At 39.9% G+C, this 22,323-nt stretch overlaps 1 protein-coding gene and 1 long non-coding RNA gene across 3 annotated transcripts in view; one reads left to right on the forward strand and one right to left on the reverse strand.

Annotated features, from left to right (window-relative positions):
- Positions 1–10,457: 10,457 nt before the first annotated feature.
- Positions 10,458–22,323, forward strand: part of dync1h1 (dynein, cytoplasmic 1, heavy chain 1) — a 136,575-nt gene continuing 124,709 nt past the window's right edge. For both annotated transcript variants that reach the window (XM_048599652.1, XM_048599650.1), the window contains exons 1-5: positions 10,458–10,791; positions 12,629–12,716; positions 13,077–13,250; positions 14,755–15,010; positions 18,336–18,522. In XM_048599652.1, coding sequence (XP_048455609.1) covers positions 10,524–10,791; positions 12,629–12,716; positions 13,077–13,250; positions 14,755–15,010; positions 18,336–18,522 — 973 coding nt within the window. In that variant the 5' untranslated portion in view covers positions 10,458–10,523. The remainder of the gene's footprint in view (positions 10,792–12,628; positions 12,717–13,076; positions 13,251–14,754; positions 15,011–18,335; positions 18,523–22,323) is intronic.
- The window catches only part of LOC125483636, a 16,593-nt gene continuing 8,939 nt past the window's right edge, over positions 14,670–22,323 (reverse strand). The window contains exon 3 of the long non-coding RNA XR_007262571.1: positions 14,670–14,680. This is a non-coding gene — a long non-coding RNA (uncharacterized LOC125483636). The remainder of the gene's footprint in view (positions 14,681–22,323) is intronic.

The raw sequence follows: 22,323 nt of genomic DNA on the forward strand, positions 1-22,323 counted from the left end.
ACAGTTCCGGTCATCACATTACTAGAAGGATGTGGATGCTTTGGAGAGAGTACAGAAAAGGTTTACTAGAATGTTACCTGGAATGGAGGATTTTAGCTATGAACAAAGGTTGGATAAACTGGGGTTATTTTTACTGGAATACAAGAGGTTGAAGGGTGACCTGATAGGAGTTTAAGATTGCAAATGGCATGGATAGAGTGGAAAGTATGAGGCTTTTTCCCCCAAGGTGGAGGGGTCAAGGTACAAGGGGGAATGTTTAAAAGAGATATGCGAGGCCCATTTTTCACAATGGGTGGCGAGTGCCTGGAACAAGCTGCCAGAGGAGATGATGGAAGCAGACACAATAGCAGTGTTCAAGAAGTACCTGGACGAATACATGAACAGGAAGGGAATAGAAGGATACGGATCTTGTAAGTGAAGACAATTTTAACATGGGTAAAATGTGTTGATGCAGGCTTTGAAGGGCCTGTTCCTGTGCTGTATTATTCTTTGTTCACAGTTCCTTGAAAGTGGAGTCCCAGGTAAACAGTATAGTGAAGGTGGCGTTCGGTATACTTGCCTTTTATTGGTCAGTGCATTGAGTATAGGAGTTGGGAGGTCATGTTGTAGCTGTACGGGACATTGATTAGGCCACTTTTGGAATACTGCATTCAATTATGGTCTCCCTGATATAAGAAGGATGTTGTGAAACTGGAAAGGGTTCAGAAAAGATTTAGAAGGATGTTGCCAGGATTGGAGGGTTTGAGCTATAGGGAGAGGCTGAATAGGTTGGGGCTATTTTCCCTGGAGCATCAGAGGCCAAGGGGTGACATTATAGAGTTTTATAAAATCATGAGGGGCGTGGATAGGATAAATAGACAAGGTGTTTTCCCCAGGGAGGGGGGAGTCCAAAACCAGAGGGCATAGGTTTAAGGTGCATGAGGAAGGATGTAAAAGGGACCTAAGGGATGACATTTTCTTGCAGAGGGTGGTGCGGATACGGAATGAGCTGCCAGAGGAAGTGGTGGAGACTGGTACAACGTTTAAAAGGCATCTGGAAGGGTACACGAATAGGAAGGGTTTAGTGTGATATGGGCCAAATGCTGGTAAATGGGACAGATTTATTTAGGAAATCTGGTCAGCATGGACAAGTTGGACTGCCGGGTCTGATTCTCTGCTGTACATCTCTATGACTCTATATCTCATAATTCAGATTCCATATCTCAGCTATAATTCTGGTAATCTGCACTGATTTTTCTCATAGTGAAAAGCCCAAAATACCATGGAGTATTCTCTAACGGACGAACTATGAATACAAAAGCAAATAGATCAATCTCTTCAATCTAAATGTTAGAAATAGAAAATGTATGTCTGGTTAATTTAAGGTGAGATATAGTAGTAGAAACACAAGAAACAGAAGCCAGCAGTAGGCCTTTTGTACAAGTTGGTCCTGCTCCATCATTCAACTAGATGATGGCTGATTTGACCTCAACACCGTTTTCCTACACTGTCCCTGTTTCTTTTGATGTTAATATCTATAAATTTATTGATCTGTGTTGAATATGCTCAATTACCAAGCCTCCACAGCCCCATGGATGGAAAACTCCAAAGATTCACCAGCCTGTACGTGAAAATATTCTACCTCATCTCAGTTGTAAATGGCCTAACTCTTACTGTGTGACTGCATCTGCTATTTCTAGATTCCCCCAATCAGGGGAAACACCCTTCTTGCAACTACTCTATAGAACCCTGTAAATTCTATATGCTTTAATGAGATCATCCCTCATTCTTCAAAATGCTAGAGAGTATAGACAGTCTCCTCGCGCTCTCGTCACGAATCAATGGAATAGCAGTGATTGTTATCTAGTTTGGTGAACATTTCCCCTCTGTGGCAAGTTTTTCCATCCTTAGGTAAGTCAACCAAAACTACACAGTACTCCTGATGCAGTCTGAATAAAGGTCCATATAATTACAGTAAGACTTCTTTACTGTCCAGTCAAATCCTCTAACAACTGCCAATGTACTGTTTGTTGTACATGAATGTTACTTCCAATGACTTGAGATCACTCCAATCCTATTGGCTATCAACATTCCCCAATTTCTCAACATTTAAGAAATATTCTGAACTTTTATTAATCCAAATAGCTTTGGCAAATAGGATTAAGGAGAATCTAAAGAGATTCTACAAATACATTAAGGACAAAAGAATAATTAAGGAGTGAATAGGGCTCTTAAAGATCAACAAGGCTGTCTGTGTGGAACCACAGGAGATGGGTGAGATACTAAATGAGTAACTTGCATCTGTATTTACTGTGGAGAATCTTAGAATTCTGACAGTGAGAGAACGGGCCATTTGGTTCGTACTGATGCTCCAAAGAGCATCCCAACCCCCTGTCCTGTCTCTGTAGCCCAATGGTTAATCCACCTAGCCTGCACATTTGTGCACTGTAGGAGGAAACCGGAGCGCCCAGAGGAAACCCACAAAGGCACAGGGAGAACATGCAAGTTCCACACAAACATTCGTCCGAGGGTGGAAATGAATCTGGGTCCATGGTTCTGAGGCAGCAGTGCTAACCACTGTGCCACTCTACTGCATTTGGAAGCTAGAGAAGTTAGCGATAAATAGTCATACCTTGAAAAGTGTCCATATTACAGAGGTGGTGGAGCTGGATGTCTTAAAATGCAAAAAGGTGAATAAATCCCTGGGACCTGATCACATGTATCACACAACTGTGGTAAGCTAGTTAAGTGATTGCTGGTCCCCTGAGATATTTGTATCATCATTAGCCATGGATGAAGTGCTGGATGACTGGAGAGTGGCTAATGATGTGCCATTATTTAAGAAAGGTGGTAAGAAAAAGCCAGGAACAGTGATCCAGTAAGCCTGAACTGTGGTGGGCAAGTTGTTGGACAGGATTTACATGTATTTGGAAAGGCAAGGACTGATTGGGGATAGTCATTGTGGCTTTGTGCATGGGAAATAGTGTCTCACTAGCTCAATTAATTTTTTTTTTGAAGTGACAAGATTGAAGGCAGAGTGGTGGACATTGTTAATATGGACTTCAGCAAGGTGTTTGACAAAGTTCCACATGGTAGACACATGGTTAGCAAGGTTAGATCACATGGAATCCAGGGAGAGCTAGCCATTTGGATACAAAACTGGGTTGAAGGTAGGAAACAGAGGGTCGTGGTGGAAGGTTGTTTTTCAGACTGGAGGCCTGTGACGATAGGTGTGCTGCAAGGATCAGTGCTGGGTCCATGCTTTTTATCATTTTTATATAATTGATTTGAATATGAATCTAGAAAGTATGGTTAGTAAATTTGCAGATGATACTAAAATTGGTGTAGTGAAGTGAAGAACGTTATCTCAGAGTACAACGGGACCTTGATCTGATGGGCTGAGGAGTGGCAGATGGATTTAATTTAGACAGATGTGAGGGGTTGCGTTTTGGTAAGGCAAATCGGGGCAGGACTTGTACAATTTGTTTAGCAACACTCCCCAAGATCCTACCAAAGAGACCATGGGTTATAGGTTCATAGTTCCTTGAAAGTGGAGTTGCAGATAGGCAGTAGTGAAGAAGGCATTTGGTACACTTTATGGGTCATTACATTCAGTACAGGAGTGGGGAGGTCATATTGCAGCTGTACAGGACATTGGTTAGACCACTTTTGGAATACTGCATTCAGTTCTGGTCTCCCTGCTGTAGGAAAGATTTGTTAAACTTGAAAGGGTTCAGAAAAGATCTACAAGGATGTTGTCAGGGTTGAAGGGTTTGAGCTATAGGAAGAGGCTGAATAGGCTGGCGCTATTTTCCCTGGAGCCTCGGAGGCTGAGGAGTGGCCTTTTAGAGATTTATAAAATCATGAGGAGCACAAATAGGATAAACAGACAAGGTGTTTTCCCCAGGGTGGGGAGTCCAAAACTAGACAGCAACTTTTTCACGCAGAGGGTGGTGTGTATATGGAAATGAGCTGCCAGAGGAAGTGGTACAGTTACAGCATTTAAAAGGCATCTGGATGGCTATATGAATAGGAAGGGTTTAGAGGATATGGATCAAATGTTGGCAAATGGGACTAGATTTATTTAGGACATCTGGTCGGCATGGGCGAGTGGGACAGAAGGGTCTGCTTCCATGCTGTATATCTCTGATTCTATGATGAGTGAAAATTATTTCAGGATGAGAGAAATTTCAAATAGTTCCTTGCTTACAAATGAAAAGACAGAAGTTATTAATAAAACTAAAACTTTCATTCTGTACTGATGTATAGTACTTTCTCTTTAAAAACAAACTAAGAGGATTTACCAAAAAGTTTTAATTGGTCCTGAAAGCACAGCTCAAAGTTCTAGAATAAAATACACTGTAAAATCACTTGTTAACAGAAACATGGCTTTCTCCATTCAAAAGGCTTACCTGTGTCCAGATGTCAGTTTGTTCCATCATTTCTTTCTCCAAATTATAGCATTCAAATGAAAAGTGGCCTACGTGACTTTTTTGGCACACAATCCACCAACAGGTTGAAATCTGCTATAAGACATGTAATTCATAAAGGTGCAGCAACAGGGGGGAAAATAAAGGTAAACAGAGGCAAATACAAAAGAGGAGAGAAGCTATAAACAAATACTGTGCTGCATTCTTCTTAAAACAAATAATCCGTAAAGGAAAATTGAAGTTAAACAATTATGGATTGAGTATCCAGTGACACATTTACTGAATTGTAACTATTCAAACTCTGTAGTTCTATTCCATAGATCTAAATTTTATACAATCCTGAGAACTCAAAGTCTTGTTTGCCATTGACAAGGAGGTGTTTTGCACAATTAATAATCTTTCCAAAGATGGTCAGAAAGGAAAAAAAAAATCTGGAAACTTCTTGAAGACCTGCCCAAGGTAAGAACTTAAGGAGTAACATGCTCCAGTTCTTGTCAGAGACAGCAACTCAGTGAGTCTGTTGACCAGTTTGTCAAAAGATGATGCAACAAAAGGAAATAAGTGACTTTTCTGAAGAGGAACTGTTAGAGAGGCTCATTGAGTTAGGAAGGATCTTTTGAGCAAGAAAAAAGTCTTCATATTTGTGTCCATCCTCAAGTAATAAAATCATAGCAGCAGGCTCAACAATTTCATGCTTAAGGTGCAGCCACGATTGTTGCTGTGGTCAGCCAAATGCAACAAACCAGCAGGTTTACTTACTAACAATGCTGTCGTATTTCTTGATATGTGGGACGAAGGAATATTAGGCATGCACGTGCTCCAAATCTGGTTCCAAAGGCCAAAACAGACTACATAACAAAACACAAGTAACTAAGAAGACAGTGCAACATCGTAACAATGGCAGCAACGAACGTTAAAATGATGTACAAATGCAAACACATAAATGAAGTTCAGAGTAAACTGAGTCAAAGCCAAATTTCAGAAAATGACAAGTTTTATGCATTAATATCATATGTCCTGAAAAGGCAGAATGACACACAGAGCTAAAATCCTGAAACTTCCTGAAATCTTCTACTCGGTAGATGCCATGGTCCAGCTGTGGGAGGACTTTCAGTGCACAGATTTCTGTGTAGTCACGACTCATGAGATTCAAACTAGAGCAGTACAGAGAACATGTGATATAATTCGATCCACAAACAATCTCAAACACCCAGACTGATTCAACATAATCAGTAGATTTAATGATCCTCCAAGGAAATGCAGCATGCACATTCATAAGTTTCAAGTGGAACTGAATGAGATGGAGCTAAATGGTATTATTTGGAAGGTTGTCTCCTTGGCGTACTACTATCACATGCATTTCAAAGAAAGATGGCACCTATGTGTTGTCTTATTCCATTTGTTGGATACGTGAGGTCCCAATTTATAAACGCTCGTGCTTACGAATGCGATCTCATTTAGGGGTGTAATATTTAAAACTTGACGTGAACATTTCCTGTACTTACAAATGACTCCTTTACATTGCCCTGCATTATGGTCCGACTTGAATAAAAATTAACTGCAAATGGACTCAGAATGGAACCTGTTCACAAGCCGGGGAATGCCAGCGAGAGTGTTACGTTGGCAGATTCTGAATTTTTTTATATCCTCTTTTATGCCTTGAATCCTGCTTTTGCACCCCCTTTAGAATTGTGCTGATTTTATATAGCTTCTCATTTTTCCTAGAAAAAAACCCATGATTTTCTGCATTACATTTGATCTTCAATACAACAGCATTTTGCAGTTTCTTACTATCCTCAATGGTGGAAATACTTCTATATTGTCACCTGCAATTGTGATTGTTAAAATATAGATCATAGGTTAATATATATTGTAAATAATTTTGATTCCAGCACAGATCCCTGTGGTCCTCCACTAGTTGCAGGTAGCCATTCCTGAAAATGCCCCAGTTATTCCAACTCTGTCTTCTATTATTTAGCTATCCATGCTCATATACTACTCCCAACACCATGGGATCTTATAAAGTAGCCTAATGTGCAATATCTAATGGATGCCTTTTGGAAATCTAAATTTGTTACATCAACTGGTTGCCCTTTATTCTGCTTGTCACCTCCTCAAAAAACTTTAATAAACTTGTCAGGCATGACTGCCCCTTCATGAAGCCATGCTGACTCTGCTTGATTCTTTTTTAGTGCTCTATTGCACACTTTATAATAGACTCAAACATTTCCCCAACAACAGGTATTAAATCAACAGGCCTATACTTACCTATTTTTTTGTCTCCCTCCCTTTTTTGCACAAGGGTGTAACATTTGGCTGTTTTCAATCCTCTGGGACTTTTCCGGAAACTAAGGATTCTTAGAAGGTTACTACTAGGGCATCTATTATTTCTATGTCTACTTCCTCCGAAAGTTAGACAGCTACAGTTGGCGGGGCCTAACTACAGAGAAACAAAGAGTCACAGGGGTTGTAAACTGTAGATTTAGTAACTGGTAAACAAAAAAACAAGAAAACAAAAAAGCTATTGATGCAAAAGAATTCTAAGTGGGGTCAAGCATGCTGAATGGCACCCAGAGCTCAGCTTATGACAGGTTGCAATAATGCCTTGGTTTAAATATAATTTTTGTTATTAATAAAATGACCTTATTTACCATATGAAAATATCACCTGTTGTCAATTTTTTAGTATTGTTGGACTAACTTTGGATGAGTCCATGAAGCTTTTTTGTGTCCTTCTTACACTTAGCATTGTACCATCAGCAAACATAACTTTCCATCTCTTTAACTAAATAATCATGAATATAGATTGTTAATAGCTGAATATCTCGTGCTAATCCTTGTGGCATTCTGTTATTCATGGCAGAATTTCATAGGGCAATTTGGAAAATGCCCTATGTGTCTCTAGTCTGTTTCATGTCTGTTAACTAACCACTGCTAATATATTAGCCCCAGCTCCATGAATACTTATCTTGCGTATGAATGTTTTGTGTGACACTTGTTCACCAATGAAACCATCAATATTTGCAGGATATCATTGTATTCTGAACTCAGCAACTCATGCAACGTTGCAGTCAGTTTCAACAATGCTATGTATGTAAGATTTTAGAGTAGATTTGTAGCTTGGGTTGTGGATGTTGTGGTTGGTTGGCTGGCTGAGCTGGTTCGTTGTTCTGCAGACATTTCATTACCCTGATGGGTAACATCATCAGTGCAGCCTCTTCATCGATGATGTTACCCAGCAGGGTAATGAAATGTCTGCAGAACAACGAACTAGCTCGGCCAGCCAACCAACCACAATGCTATGTATGACCAATTAAATGGTGTTGTCATGGGATCCTCACTAACTTCAGCTCATCTAAACACCACTGTTGAGTTATATGAGAAATGTGGCTTCAGTCAAATGGCACCTAACCTCCTACCTTTGCATATTTCCATTATGTAGTTAAAACATTTGCCAATAAGTCTCAGTGGACCTGATGGAATGCATCTAAGGATATTACATAGCTACAGAGATAGCGGATGCACTGGTAGTAACCTTCCAAGAGTCCTTAAATTCTAGAAAAGTTTCAGATGATTGGAAAATTACTAATGGTTCACCCTTATTCAAAAGGGGAGACAATAACTATAAGCCAGTTAGTTTAACACAGGATGCAATAGCAGAATTGTATAATATAACCAGTCAGCATGATTTAACAAAGGAGAAATCATGCATTACAAATTTATTAGAAAGCTTTGAAGAGGTAACAAACATGACAGAGGGGAATCTTTGGATGTAAGATATATTGATTTCTGGACATCTGGTTTGGTAAGGTACCACACGTTAAGCTAGTTATTTAGTGTCTATGTGCTGGGCATAGTGTAAATGAGCATGGACAGAAGATAGGGTAACAAATAGATGACAGAGAATTGGGATAAAGGGGGCATCTTCCAGATAGTGATCTTTAACTAGTAGCTGGCTACTGGGATCACAACTATTTGCAACATTTATTATTTACTTGGATAAGGGATGTCAATATTCTATCTACCACTTATACTACCAAAGTATACAGATGACGCAAAAATAGGTGAGAATGCAAGTGATAAGGAATCTGTAGAAAGATATTGACAGGTTAATTAAGTGGGCAAAACTCGGCAGATGGAATATAATGTGGGAAAATGTGAGGTTATAACTTTGATATGAAGAAGAGGAGATATTATTTAAATCAGAAAAACAGCAGCACAGGAATTTGGGAGTCCTCATACATAAATCACAAAACATTAATGTATGATGGGTAATAGGGAATGTAAATGAAAGAGAGTCTTTATATCAAAAGAAACAAAGTACAAAATAGGGAAATTTTGATAAAACTATATAAGGCACTATTTTTACCATACCTAGAATACTTGTGTCTGCTCATCTAAGGAAAGATATTCTAGCATTGGAGGCAGTCCAGAGCATGTTTACAAGTTTGTTACCAGGAATAGTAATATTTTCTTATGAGGACATGTTGAGTAGGTTGGGTCTATTCTCATTGGGGTTTAGTTGAAACATGATTTTATTGAAACATACAAGATACTTAGGGGCTTGCCATGATAAATGTAGAGAGATTATTTTCTCTTGTGGGAGAGTCCACGAGCAGAGGGCATAATCTCAGAATATGGAGTCAACCAATTAAGACACTGATGAGGATTTTGTTTTCTCCAAAAGCATAGTCAGTCTGTGGACTTCTTTACTGCAGAAAGCAGTTGAGGCTTAATGAGTCATGGAGTATACTCAAAATGAGATACTTATTCAGTGAGGGAATCCAGGTTATGGGGAAAATGAAGGAAAGTGGAGACATGACTTCATTGAATGGCAGGATGACTTGATGCGTTGCATGGCATATTTTTGCTTCTATGTCTTTTGGTCTTCTGATCACCACAAAATCACCAACAACTTTCCAGTGTGAGGGTGATGATAATGTGTTGACCCCTCACTTTATTTTTTGGCCTTTGCTTTGTTTTAGGGAATAATTTAGTAGCACACTTATAGACTTAAGGTGAGGTTTGTCAAGTTGCAGAGAATGCATATCGTAATTGTTGTTACTACTTGTAAAACAAATGCAGTAGAAAGTGTCCTAGGCCACAGATGTTTACTGAAACTCATCACTGTTTCCTAGCAACATCTATCTCCATCTATGGAAATATTTTAGGGGAACGTCCCCACTTGCCCTTGGACTGAGTGACTTGGGAGGCCATCTCAGAGGGCAGTCGACAGTCAACCACATTGCTATGGGCCTGGACTGTCATATAAACCAGAACAAGGAGGTTCCTTCCCTGAAGGGCAATAATAAACTAGATGATCACATAATCACATTAAATGGCGACGGAAGTCAATGAGCCGAAAGGTCTACTTCTGTTGCTACGTCTTTTAGGTCTTGTGGAACCTGCAATCGGCCCCTTTATATCACAACTGCAGAAACTCCCTAATATTGACTGGTTTAGCAATCGCGTAACACTGCAATTTTGTAGATGCAGCGGAAAACTCCATGTCATTAGTGTCCGCTCCTTGTGACAAATCCCAGTTCAGTTGCAAGATTTCCCTACGGAATCTTCCTCATTCCTGTAACAACACAAAATGTAATATTGCGGGTGTTGCCATTGCATAACTGGTCAGCAAGGAGATTCTAATTTTCGAACACAAGATGTGAAATCAGTGCAGCCCTTTGAAATTTTCTGTATTCCCAACGGCTTTGATCAAGAGTGAAAAGGATCAATTTGAAAGCGGCAAAATGAAAAGATTAAAAATGAGCAACTAATACAGACAAACGAAGCTTTTTTAGTGGGAACGCAAACAACAGATGTAACATTGAAAAAAAAAATCATGTTCAGAAATGAAGGGGAAAAGGGGTGATAAAGAATAAGACCCAGCAAACCTACTGTTAGTGCGGCGGATCCTGGAAGTTGTAGTTTAAATCTGCAGGGGTGGCGACGATTGGACATTGTCGGCCGCTAGGGGCGAACTACAACACCCAGCAGGCATTGCGGCACAGCATTACATCATCCCTGCAGTGGCGCGTGACACAGCTGGTCGCTCAGTCTCAGTCAGTCTCGGTGTTGTTGCTGCTGGTCGTGTAGATCACAGCGACTCCTCACCATGTCTGAAAGTGGTGGTGGTGGTGGCGGCGGCGGCGGCGGCGAGGACGGCACGACCGGCCTGGAAGTGACAGTGCAGAATGTGGCCGATGTATCGCTTTTGCAGAAACACATTCGCAAACTGGTACCGCTGTTACTGGAAGATGGCGGCGAGGCGCCGGCCGCCTTGGAGACCGCCTTCGAAGAGAAGAGTGCGGTGGAGCAGATGAAAAAATTCCTCTCCGATCCCCAGATGCACACGGTGCTCGTCGAGAGGACCACCCTGAAAGGTGAGGTTTGATGATGGGCCGCTGAGGCAACCGGGATTCTGGTGCTCGGTGATCAGCCAAAGTCGGCCACACCCATTGGGAGAAAAGCCCTTTTCTCCCTGCCCCAACACTGAATGCTGGCTGTGTCCATGGAGGGCCCGCTGGGAAACTGGCAGCACCAGCCTAAAACAAAACTGGGACGGGGGAGGCTCTGGAGCTGACAAAAAAGTGCTGTCTATAGACGACCCACGCCTCATGACATATCCCGGTTCAACTGCAAGATTTCCCTTGGGGGTTTTTCCTTATTCCTGCGGCAGTGCAAAGATTAAACACTGCGGTTGCTATCAGACCGAAAGTAAAAACAGATGATGTTTGGAAGCATTTATAACAAATAGATCAGGCAGTATCTGTACAGTGGGGGGGGGAAAAGTGTTATCGTTTCAAGTCCCTCTGATATTTCAAGTTCTGGATAACGGCTGTATTTGAAAATTGCTTTTCATTTGAGCGATGTATGATCGTTCTTCTCTCTCACTCTCCCAATATTTTATAATTTTGAGGATACTGGATTGAATTTGTCTAAATGCAGTTAAAATATTATTGATTACCTTGCGGATGTGGTCCTGATTTGAGGAGGAGTGTTGTGATTTGATAGTCATAGATGTATGCTCACGTTTGACTTGATTAAGAACTGAATCAGTGTATAAATAAACGTTTTTCCATTACAAATTGCAAAATGGATCAATGTGTGATTAAAATATTCACACCATTTTCTCAATTTTCAGTTATTGATGTTAGCTTTATGTGGATCAAAGCTGTTAAGTTTCATTATGTGCACTTGTAATCTCCCCTTCCTATTATGTACAGGCTTGTTCAATAGCTACATCATCTCAGTCTTAGAAATCTTAACCTTAAAATATCAGAAGGTCACTGTTTAGATTTGCAACAAAATGGTGGGCAGCTGGTATGAAATAGGGCCATTACATTTCGTAGAAATGGTAAATTGTTTTCATGCGGCAGTATTGTCTGGGGGTATTTATGTATCATAGTTCAGGATGAAATGCTGAATTTGTTTCTTCTTTCTGCAGATGTGGTGTGGAGTGTGTTAGAATAACATCTTTACTTTTTAAAGAACTTATGATCTATGAAGGCTTTAAACATTTCAATTAAAATGCCAGCATTGTTTCAGTCAGAATTCATCTGTCTTGCAGTGTTCTTGAATTGGCTCAACTTTGTCTTCAACTGTCATTTAAAACATAAACATCCAATCCATAGATAAGCAATAAATTCTGTGATTGCATGTGGTATTGTGTTTTCTTGCTTTCACATCTAAATTTTCTTTAGACATGTATAGCAAGGAATTTAATCTTAAGATTAATGTAAACTTTAGCTTGTTTGGGCCAGAGTGGAGTCCCATTTTCTTTGGAATTTTTAGTCTGTAGAAAGAAATGGTGTTTGTAAAATTTTCAGCTTTTTCTGTCTTGCGGATTATAATATAGATGTTTCCGGTTGAATGTTCATTATTCTCATTTTGTCCCTTTTTCCTCTTATTTTGGTTGAAGAGACGTTCTTTTGGGTGTGTCAGTGCGGGCCTTTGGCTGCCCGTCAGGTGGAATGTGAAAGCAGCTTTGGTGAGGTTGTCTCTAGAACCATCCAACCAGTCCTTGAGACCTCTAAATAATATATATGCTTATTGCTTTTAATAAATTGGAGGGGAAAAAAGCAAGGAATGATGAAATAACTCTGATATTTTACTTTTACGTGATTAAATTGTTTTAGGAGCTACATGTTAAATTGCTTGATTATTTATCCCATCAAAACTATTATGTTTTATGCACTGTAACAATTGTTTACTTAACAGAGGATGTTGGAGATGAAGGGGAAGAGGAGAAAGAGCACATAGCTTACAACATCAACACTGACATACATTATGGACTGAAATCTAACAGGTACTAAGCTTCGGATTTATAAATACATGTGGATTAGTCTCATTTGACCAACACTGCAGTTCAATATTGAAATATTTTTGATTTGGCCTACTGCATTTGGTTTGAATAAAATACAGTACATTCATTTCTGTGTATTTAGTAACATTTGCATTTTGGTGTAAAGTGTACTATGAAGTGCTCTGGTGCATTACAATTAATTATAAAATTGTTATCGCTGCACTTGCAAACTAATTTTAAATTAGATTAATATGCTTTTAGGAAAACAAACATCTTGTGTATATTTGTTTTAAGTTTGAATATATATCTTTGTACATTAATCTAGTAATTTTTGTTTCCTTTTTGAAATGCTTGTGTTTCTAGTTTGGCCTTTATAAAGCGTACTCCAGTTATTGACGCGGATAAACCAATTTCATCTCAGCTGCGTGTTATAACACTTAGTGAAGATTCTCCATATGAAACACTGCATTCAATTATTAGCAATGCAGTGGCTCCATTCTTCAAGTCATACATTCGAGAGTCTGGCAAGGCTGACAGGTATTTGTTTTTGTGCATTTATATTACTTTAAAATTTTATAAGTACGTCTTAAGTCTAGCAAATATAAATGTATATTGTCTCTTTAGAATGTCACAGATACTGCTTTAATCTGCAGATGATTTTCTAGCTGTAATTCAAGAGTTAACTCTAATCTAACTCCTGGTTTTAGTGAACTGTCATAGATAGAAAACTGGTTGGCAGACAGGAACAAAGTAGGAATTAATGGCTGTTCTTCCCAATAGCAAGTTGTGACTAGCAGGATACAGCAGCAATCAGATCTTGGACACCAGCTATCCACAATATATTAATGATTTAGACGAGGGGAGCTAAACGTAATACTTCCAAGTTTGCAGATGAAACAAAGTTAGGTAGGAGGGTGAGCTTTGAGGGGGTTGCAGAGATGCTTCAATTAGTTTGGACATTTTCAGCTGGCAAACACATGGCACATGAAGTACAATATTGATAAATGAGAGGTTATCCACTATGCTGCCAAAAATAGGAAGGCAGATCGACTGAATAGTTATAAGATCGGGATGTTCTTTTACACCATTTGCTGAATGTAAGCATGCAGGCACTGTATGTGGTGAAGAAGGCAAATGGCAATTAGGCCTTCATGGAGGATTCAAATGCAGGAACAGAGATGTTTTACTGCAGTTGTACAAGGCGTTGGTGAGACCACACCTGGAAAATTTGTGTGCAGTTTGGTCTCCTTATCTGAGGAAATATGTTCTGGCTGCAGAGGGAGTACAACGAAAGTTTACCAGGCTGAAAGCTGGATGGCAAGACTGATGTACAAAAAGAGACCAGATTGTTTAGGATGAGATTCACTGGAGTTTAGAAGAATGAGGGGCGTGGAGAGTGGAATCTAATTAACTTTTAAGATTCTAACAGGATTAAAAACAGGAAGGATGTTCCTGATACCTGACGAGTCCAGAACCGGGGTTCACAGTCTAAAGATAGAGTGCCCATTTAGGTCTGATGCGAAATGTCCTCACCACGAGAATGGTGGACCTGTGGAGTTCTCTGCCACAGAAACTGGTTGATGTTAAAACATTTGAATGTTTAAGGGGTTAGATATTGTTCCTAGGGCTAAAGAGATCAGAGGGTATATGGAGAAAGTGGGATCAGGGTATTGAGTTAGATGTTGAGGTGTAATCATATTGAATGGTGGAGCAGGCTTGAAGTGCCAAATGGCTCATAACTTCTGTTTCTAATCTTTCAGTTTTAAAGTTATTGCATGAAAACCATAAGGAGCATCAAGATATCTACCAACAAATGCTATTAGCAAGTTTGACCACCACTCAATTATAAAAGCGCCCTTTAAGTAACACAAGTTGCAGCAAAGTCTGTTCAATCTTAGTTTCTTAAAGCCTCAGACCAAATTAAGAAAAAGGTCATGGATCATTGGCTTTGGTGCTTTGTCTATTAACTGGATGTCAAAAGGGCGAATATTATATGCTTAAACAGTGTTCTCAACGTTTCCATTAACTTATTCTCTACCAGAGATGGAGACAAAATGGCACCATCTGTTGAGAAGAAGATTGCAGAGCTGGAAATGGGACTCCTACATCTGCAGCAGAATATTGAAATCCCAGAGATCAGCCTTCCAATCCATCCAGTCATAACCAATTTAGCCAAACAGTGTTATGAACGTGGGGAGAAACCTAAAGTCACTGATTTTGGTGATAAAGTGGAGGATCCAACCTTTCTCAATCAACTGCAGTCTGGTGTAAACCGTTGGATTAGAGAAATCCAAAAGGTAAAAGTTAATCAGTATTTACAACATTGTACTTTACAGATTTAGGACAATTTGAAATACATTAAATGTGCAAATCTTTAGCTGTTATTATGTTGGTGATGGACCACAAAGTTAAACTTCTTTAAAACTTTTGAGCTTAAGTGAAATTTGACTTCTCCAAACTTTTAAAAATCTTGAGCAGCCTGCAGCTTGTTGGTTTCTTGCGCCGCGGTTCTGCAGTCTTTTTTGGACTTAAGTATGTAAGACTCTGCTGCTTAAGTAAAACAAAGTTTCAGATAACATGGTGATCCAGATTTAGTAATCCAGTTAATAAATTATCTTGTTTCAAATTCCAAGATGTATAGTATAGGCTATGTAAGCAAATTCAATCTATTATGATTTGGTCTGCTATGTTCAACTAAACTTTAATGAGCATCGTTTCCTAGGCTATGAGCACTGTTTCCTAGGCTATAAGATGTTGTTGAATTCAGAGGCTGGGTTTGTGTTGATTTCAGCAAGATAATTTCTATTCAACTGTGAGTATTGTTTGTGCTGTTCAGGTTGACAGCTTTGGTTCATATTTGGGTATAGTCCTTGGCCTTGGCCTTGACCAAGAAAGATATCTGGTGAAGCCCTAAAACGTAATTCAAATCAATTAATCTTAATTTATTTATAATGCTGGGAAATTAACACTTTTTTAGCGATCAAGCATTGTAAATACTCATTTCAAAATTATATATCGAGACTTTGTTTAAAACAAAATGTTTCTTGGTCCTTTTTGTATATTTTGGCATGAATGTTTCCATTCTGCTAGAGCAGAATTAGTGCTAGAGGTTGGAATGTTTTATTTTCCCCCAGTGTGGTGTCAGGATTGACTATCCATGTTGAATTGCAACATAGACAAAGCTTTGTTTTGTATCTGTGTCTCTGAAAATGGCTCTCTTGCTAGGCTGTCTTAAGTTTTCTCCCAATTTTCCAATATCTGCATTGTTTCCTCTAAAGAGGATTACAAGTTATGTGGTGCCGTATACAGTGACAAATAAATTGGAACTCCCGAAATTCTTTTTTTCTCCCTCCCTCTTCCTCTGCATCCCACCCCGATGTCCCTCCCCCAAAAACAGCAGAGTTTTTAGGTAGGGATAACAAGGTATAGAGCTGGATGAACACAACAGGCCAGGCAGCATCAGAGGAGCAGGAAAGCTGACGTTTCGGGTCTGGACCCTTCTTCGGAAATGAATTTCCTGCTCCTCTGATGCCTGGCCTGCTGTGTTCATCCAGCTCTCGACACGTTGTGTCAGACTCCAGCATCGGCAGTTCCTACTATCTCCGAGAGAGTTTAGATAGGTTTTCATTCTTCTAAGCTACAAGCAGTGAAAAAGCAGTGTTAACTCACTGCCATCTAGTGGACAAATTGTTTTATAACTATTTCTGATCTCATAATGCCATATGATAGATACCAGCTATTACTTTGAGACCCTTGTTTTTCTGTGTGCTCATGTAAATTGGATTTTCAGAGTTTCTTTCTAGTGTCATCATTCAGGAGTCTTTAGCATTCAGTGTTGTTCTTTCCTGTCCCAGCCCATTCTCCCTTTTAACCTGTCTTTCCTGCCACTCCAGAAAATGACAGTGAATGGACTTTTACTTTTTTTTCCCCATAAAATGACTTTCAATGTTTGAGAACGATCGATTACCTTGCTTCCATTGGAACAAGATGTAAAAGGTCCATAAAGAAACCCTTTATGGAGTAGAGTCTAGAGTAAAATATAGGCAATGTCTTGCTTTATTTCTAACCACTGCAACTCCAACCTCTGCATCTTCCAGTCTCTTCACTGGGTGAGATTTGCCTATATTAGACAGTGAATGCTGATAGAGCTGTGTCCTATCAAACACCGCTTCCTTCTTACACATTTTGATACTACCAGAAGCATGATTGATCTTTCTATTTGCTCATCTCCAACCACCTAGATTCCAGTAGTGCCAAATCCTATCAATGGTTTTGATAAAATCATCTCTCTTGTTGACTTAAATGAATACATCTGCAGATGGCACAAGAATAGGTGAGACGGCAAACTGTGAAAAAGACAGCAAAGGGATATAGATTGATTAATTGAGGGGACTTGAGTGGATATTGAAAGGATGTCTTTCCCCTCGGGGAGGGGCTAGAATTGGGGACGCAGTTTTAAAAAGAGGTGTCTTCCATTTAAGGTGGAGCTCAAGTGATTTTTATCTTTGTGTCATTAGTCTGTGGAATCCTCTTACACAGAAAAATGGGAGAAGGGCCATTGAATATTTTTAAGGCTGACTTAGATTCCTGATTGAGGGAGCCAAAGAGTGTACAGGGTAGTCATGAAAGTAGAAGTGAGGACACAACTGGATCAACGATGATTTTATCAAGTGGTGAAGCAAGCTCAAGGGCCTGAAGGCCTATTCAAATTCTTTTTGTTCACATGAAACAGAAAACTATAGAAACTTGTTCGTATTTATACCAAATGTCTCGAAGGACAAGTTGACTCCAGTACCTTGCTTAAATAACACACTCCTGTAAGGCTGTCACTCAAGTAAAAGTCAATACCATGATTTTTGGCCTGGGGAAGAAATGTAGCTTTTCATATACCTCTGGTATTGAAAACCAAAAATTTCATGACCAAAAGCATAATGTCAACAATCATATTTTTTTAAAAAAATCAATTTAGTCTTCATCTAAGAAGTTAATAAAAATGCAATTTCTCCCACTTCTACCTATGAATTAAGAGGAAAAACAGATTTATTTTGGAGAGAGAAATTGACAAATTGGAGAAGAGAAGTGCCCATGAAAACAGGTTGCGGAGGCCAATGTTGAGAGTGAACATTAAAGAAAATTGTTGCCTTCACTTTTCACCCTCTTCTTTTCTGGGGAGGACAGGCTAGGGTCTTGTCAATTAGGCCCTTGCGAGTGCAGCCTCAGTGCAACGCTCCCGTGCCTAATTCAAATGTTCAGAGCCATCAGCATATCTCTTCAGTGGCATGGTGCTTAACTTACCTTCCCTGATTCCTAAGCAGCAGGCTGATGCTGGTTCCTCAGCTTCAGATTCAGCTATTCCTGTCATTTGTCTAAAAACATACTCTAATTGCAGGACTAACATTTATTTAATGCTGGAGTGGCAAACTTTTTTTCTCTATGCTTCACTCAGTGTTTAAAATTAAGTGCGACAGCACTTAACTGCATTGAACTAAACAGGTGACAATGCCACTGAAGACCTTCCTGTCTTTTTTATTGGTCAATTCCCCCACGTTAAAGAAATTTTACTGATATCTATAGGTAAAGTAACCCATTCTGAAAACTGTTTTGTTAAATTTCTATATGTAGGTAACCAAGCTTGACCGTGATCCTGCTTCAGGGACTGCTCTACAAGAAATCAGCTTCTGGTTGAATCTGGAGAGAGCCTTGTATCGCATTCAAGAGAAACGAGAAAGTGGAGAAGTGCTCCTGACTTTGGAAATTCTGAAACATGGCAAACGTTTTCATGCCACTGTTAGCTTTGACACTGATACTGGTATGAAATTGTTGTTTTCTCTATCTTTAACTGATCAGTTTGTGTTTAAAGGGATAGAAAGGTGAAATGGCTATCTAAATATTAAACTTAGGTAAGACTGGCTTCAATGGGATGCAATACATTGTCTGTATTAAGTACAGAAAATATATTAATAGACAGGTCCACAGAAGATGAGTAAGTTTGAGTTTAGCTCTTTATTGAGCGGGATACACAGAGCCATTGTGTACACCAAAAGGCCGTAGAGTTCTGCTTGGCAAAAGGTACAGTATGGCACAAAACAAAGTAAAATCTAAAAAATGCAAAAGAAGAGTACAAGTCCTGGCAAGTGGAAAAGATGTAAATAGTGTCAAGCAGTTGGTGAGGGTTATGAAAAGGAAATATGAAAATAAACTTGCAAGGAATGTTAAAGTCAACCTTTGTTTTGCTTTTGAGAAATGGTGTCAATGATGTGATTGAAAATAAAGTGACCATGCTGAACAAGCACTTTGCATTAGTATTTACAGCAGAGGTAGAGGACGCAACATGCCAGACATCCTAAAGAACTCATTATTGAATCAAGGACTTAACAAAATCAATGTACGCAGGGTAGCAGTTTTAGGGAAATCAAAGGCATTGAAGAGCAGCAAATATCTTGCGCTTAATGGTTAGCACTGCCTCACAGCGCCAGGGATCCCAGTTCAATTCCACCCTCTGGTGACTGTCGGTGTGGAGTTTGCATGTTTTCCCAATGTCTGCATGGGTTTTCTCCAGTTACCTCCCACAGTCCAAAGATGTGCAGGTTAGGTGGATTGACTGCAAATTTGCCCATAGTATTCAGGGATGTGCAGCCTTGCTGGGTTAGTCATGGGAAATGCAGGGTTATAGGGTCAAGGTGGTACTCTTTTTGGATGGTTGGTGTGCAGTTGATGGGCCAAATGACCTGCTTCCACACTGCAGAGATTCTATGATTTAGTTTTAAAAAGTAGTGAGGACGTTGCAGTGCCATTACTAATCTACTGAAGTTCTCTCAATTTTGGAAATGTTTTTCTAGATTAGAAACTTCCACATCACAGATGTGGCTGCAAGGGGAATGGGGCTGGGAACTAAATATCCAAGGATATGCATCCTATTGAAAGGATGGGTGGAGTGCATGGTGTTTTGTTCGTAAGAAATTAAATCAATAGGAAGAAGTGATAGAGTAGAAGGGATTAGCATCTGTGTGGATAGAGTTGAGGAGCCACAAAGGGGGGGAAAAAATCCCTGATAGGAGTTACGTACAGGTGTTCAGGAAGAATGTGTGGCAGAAAATAAATCGGGAGATAGAAATAGCATTTGAAAAAGACACTATTACAATCATTATGGAGGATTTCAACATACAGATGGACTGGGAAAATCAGGTTGATAGTGGCTCACGAGAAAAGGAATTTATGGATGTTATTTTTGGAGCAGCTTTTGGTACAGCCCACTAGGGAACAGGCATTTCTGGATTTGATGTATAATGGGGCAAACATGATTAGGAAGTTTTAAGGTGAAGGAACCCTGGGGAGGGGAGGGCGTGTAGGGGGTGAAAGACCATAATATGATAGAATTTGCCCTGCAGTTGACGGGGGGGGTGGATGTGGAGAGTCTAACAGGGAAGATAGTGGAGCGGTGATGGCAGGGATTTCGGGGGGTAATTTGGAAAGCCCAGCAGAAATTCTTCCCAAGGAAGAAGAACCATACGAAATGCAGGGCAATGCAACCATGGGTGACCGGGAAAGTTGGAGATCGCATAAAAGCATACAATGTAGTGAAAATTGGTGACAAACCTTTTTTTAAAAAAAAAAGCAATGTGGTGGGGGAGGATGAAATGAGTGTAAACCAGCTAGTAATATAAAATACTGCAAAAGTTTTTTGTTTTAGATACATAAAAGGTAAGCAGAGCAAGAGTGGATGTTGGACTCCTGAAAAATGAGGCTGGAGAAGTAGTAATGGGAACAAAAATGGTAGAGCGACCAAATAAGTACTTTTCATCAGTCTTCACAGTGGAAGACACCAGCAGCAGACCAGAAGTTTGAGATAGTTGGGTCCAGCAGTGAGTGTGATGGTTGTCACAAAGGAAAAGGTGCTGGAGAAGCTGAGAGGTCTGGAGATAGATAAATCACCTGGACCAGATGGACTACATCCCAGAGTTCTGAAGGGAATAGCTGAGGAGACTGGAAGAATTGATTATCTTTCAGGAATCACTGGACTCTGAGGGTCCCAGAGGACTGGAAAACCATTAATGTAACATCCCTGCTCACAGGAAAGGAGGAAGGCAGGAAGTTATAGGCCAGTTAGCCTGACTCCAGTTGAATTTTGAAATCCATTGTTAAGGACCTGATTGCAGGTTACTTGGAAGTGCGTGGTAAAATAGGGCTGAGTCAGCATGGCTTCATCAAGGGGACGTCTTCTGAGGAATTCTGAGGTGGTGATGAGCAAGTTAGACAAAGGAGAGCCAGTGGAAGTGATCTATTTTGATTTCCAGAAGGCTTTTGACAAGATGCTGCACAGGAGGCAGTGACATAAGACAAGAGCCTGTGATGTTGGGGGCAGGGTACTGACATGGAGAGAAGATTGGCTCACTGGCAGAGGCGGGGATAAAGGGGCCGTTTACAGGGTGACAGCCCGTGACGAGTGGAGTTTTGTAGAAGTCAGTTTTGAAACTAGAACTATTCATATTATACATTAACAATCTGGACAAAGGAGCGGAGGGCATTGTTGCTAAGTTGATAACCACAAAGATAGTTGGAGGGACAGGTATTATTGAGAAACAGGGGAGGCTACAGAAGGACTTGGACAGGCCAGGAGACTGGGCAAAGAAGTGGCAGATGGAATATAATGTGGGAGAGTGTGAGGTTATGCTCCTTAGACAGAAGAAAAGCGGTGTAAATGTCTTTTTTTAATGGGAAAGGCTTCAGAAATCTGAACACAAGGGGCCTTTAGAAGTCGTAGTTTGGATTCTCTTAAAAGTTAATATGCAGATTCGGTTGGTAGTTAGGAAGGCAAACGCAATGTTAGCTTTCACTTCGAGGGTTTGAGCACTAGAATAGGGACGTACTGCTGAGGCTCTGGTCAGTCCATATTCGGAATATTGTGAGCAGTTTTGGGTTGCGTGTCTGAGGAGGGATAGTGTATTTAAGAAAGACCCTTGATTAATAAGGGGATCAAGGGTTACAGGAGAAGGCAGGAGAGTGGTGTTGAGAAACACGTCAACCTTGATCAAATGATGGAGCAGACTCGATCTACCAAATTTTGCATATTTTACATCTTATGCCATCCTTCCTTAAGAAAGGAAAGAGAAGAAAGCCAAGGAGTCATAGACTAGTGAGCCGAATATCCGTTTTAAAAGTTGCTAGAGCTTGTAATTTAGGATGGCTAAACATCTTAAATTTTCAGTTGTTCAGCATGAATTGACGTGTTAGTTGGGATATTGAGCAGGCAGATTCTCCAATTTAGAACCAGACCATATAGGAGTGAAATTAGGAATCACTTCATGCAAGTGTGGTAGAAATTTGGGGTTCTCTCAAAAAAACACTACTTATACTGGATCACTTGTTAATTTTAAAAATGGAGTTTGTAAAATTTGTATTAACCAAAACTGTTAAAGGATATGGAGTAAAGATAATTATGGGGGCCAGTTGCAGATCAGCCAAGATTTTTTCAGTGTGATATATTTTGCTTAGTGGCCTACTTCTGTTCCCATGCTTCTGGAAACATTTTAAAGGAGAACCTGAAGAGGCATTACAGTAACTTTTCAGGTTTTTTACTACTTATTTTTTGATATTGTTTTCATAAGATGTA

This window comes from Rhincodon typus, chromosome 8 (assembly GCF_021869965.1).
Source record: "Rhincodon typus isolate 14 chromosome 8, sRhiTyp1.1, whole genome shotgun sequence".
Classification (NCBI taxonomy): Eukaryota; Metazoa; Chordata; class Chondrichthyes; order Orectolobiformes; family Rhincodontidae; genus Rhincodon; species Rhincodon typus.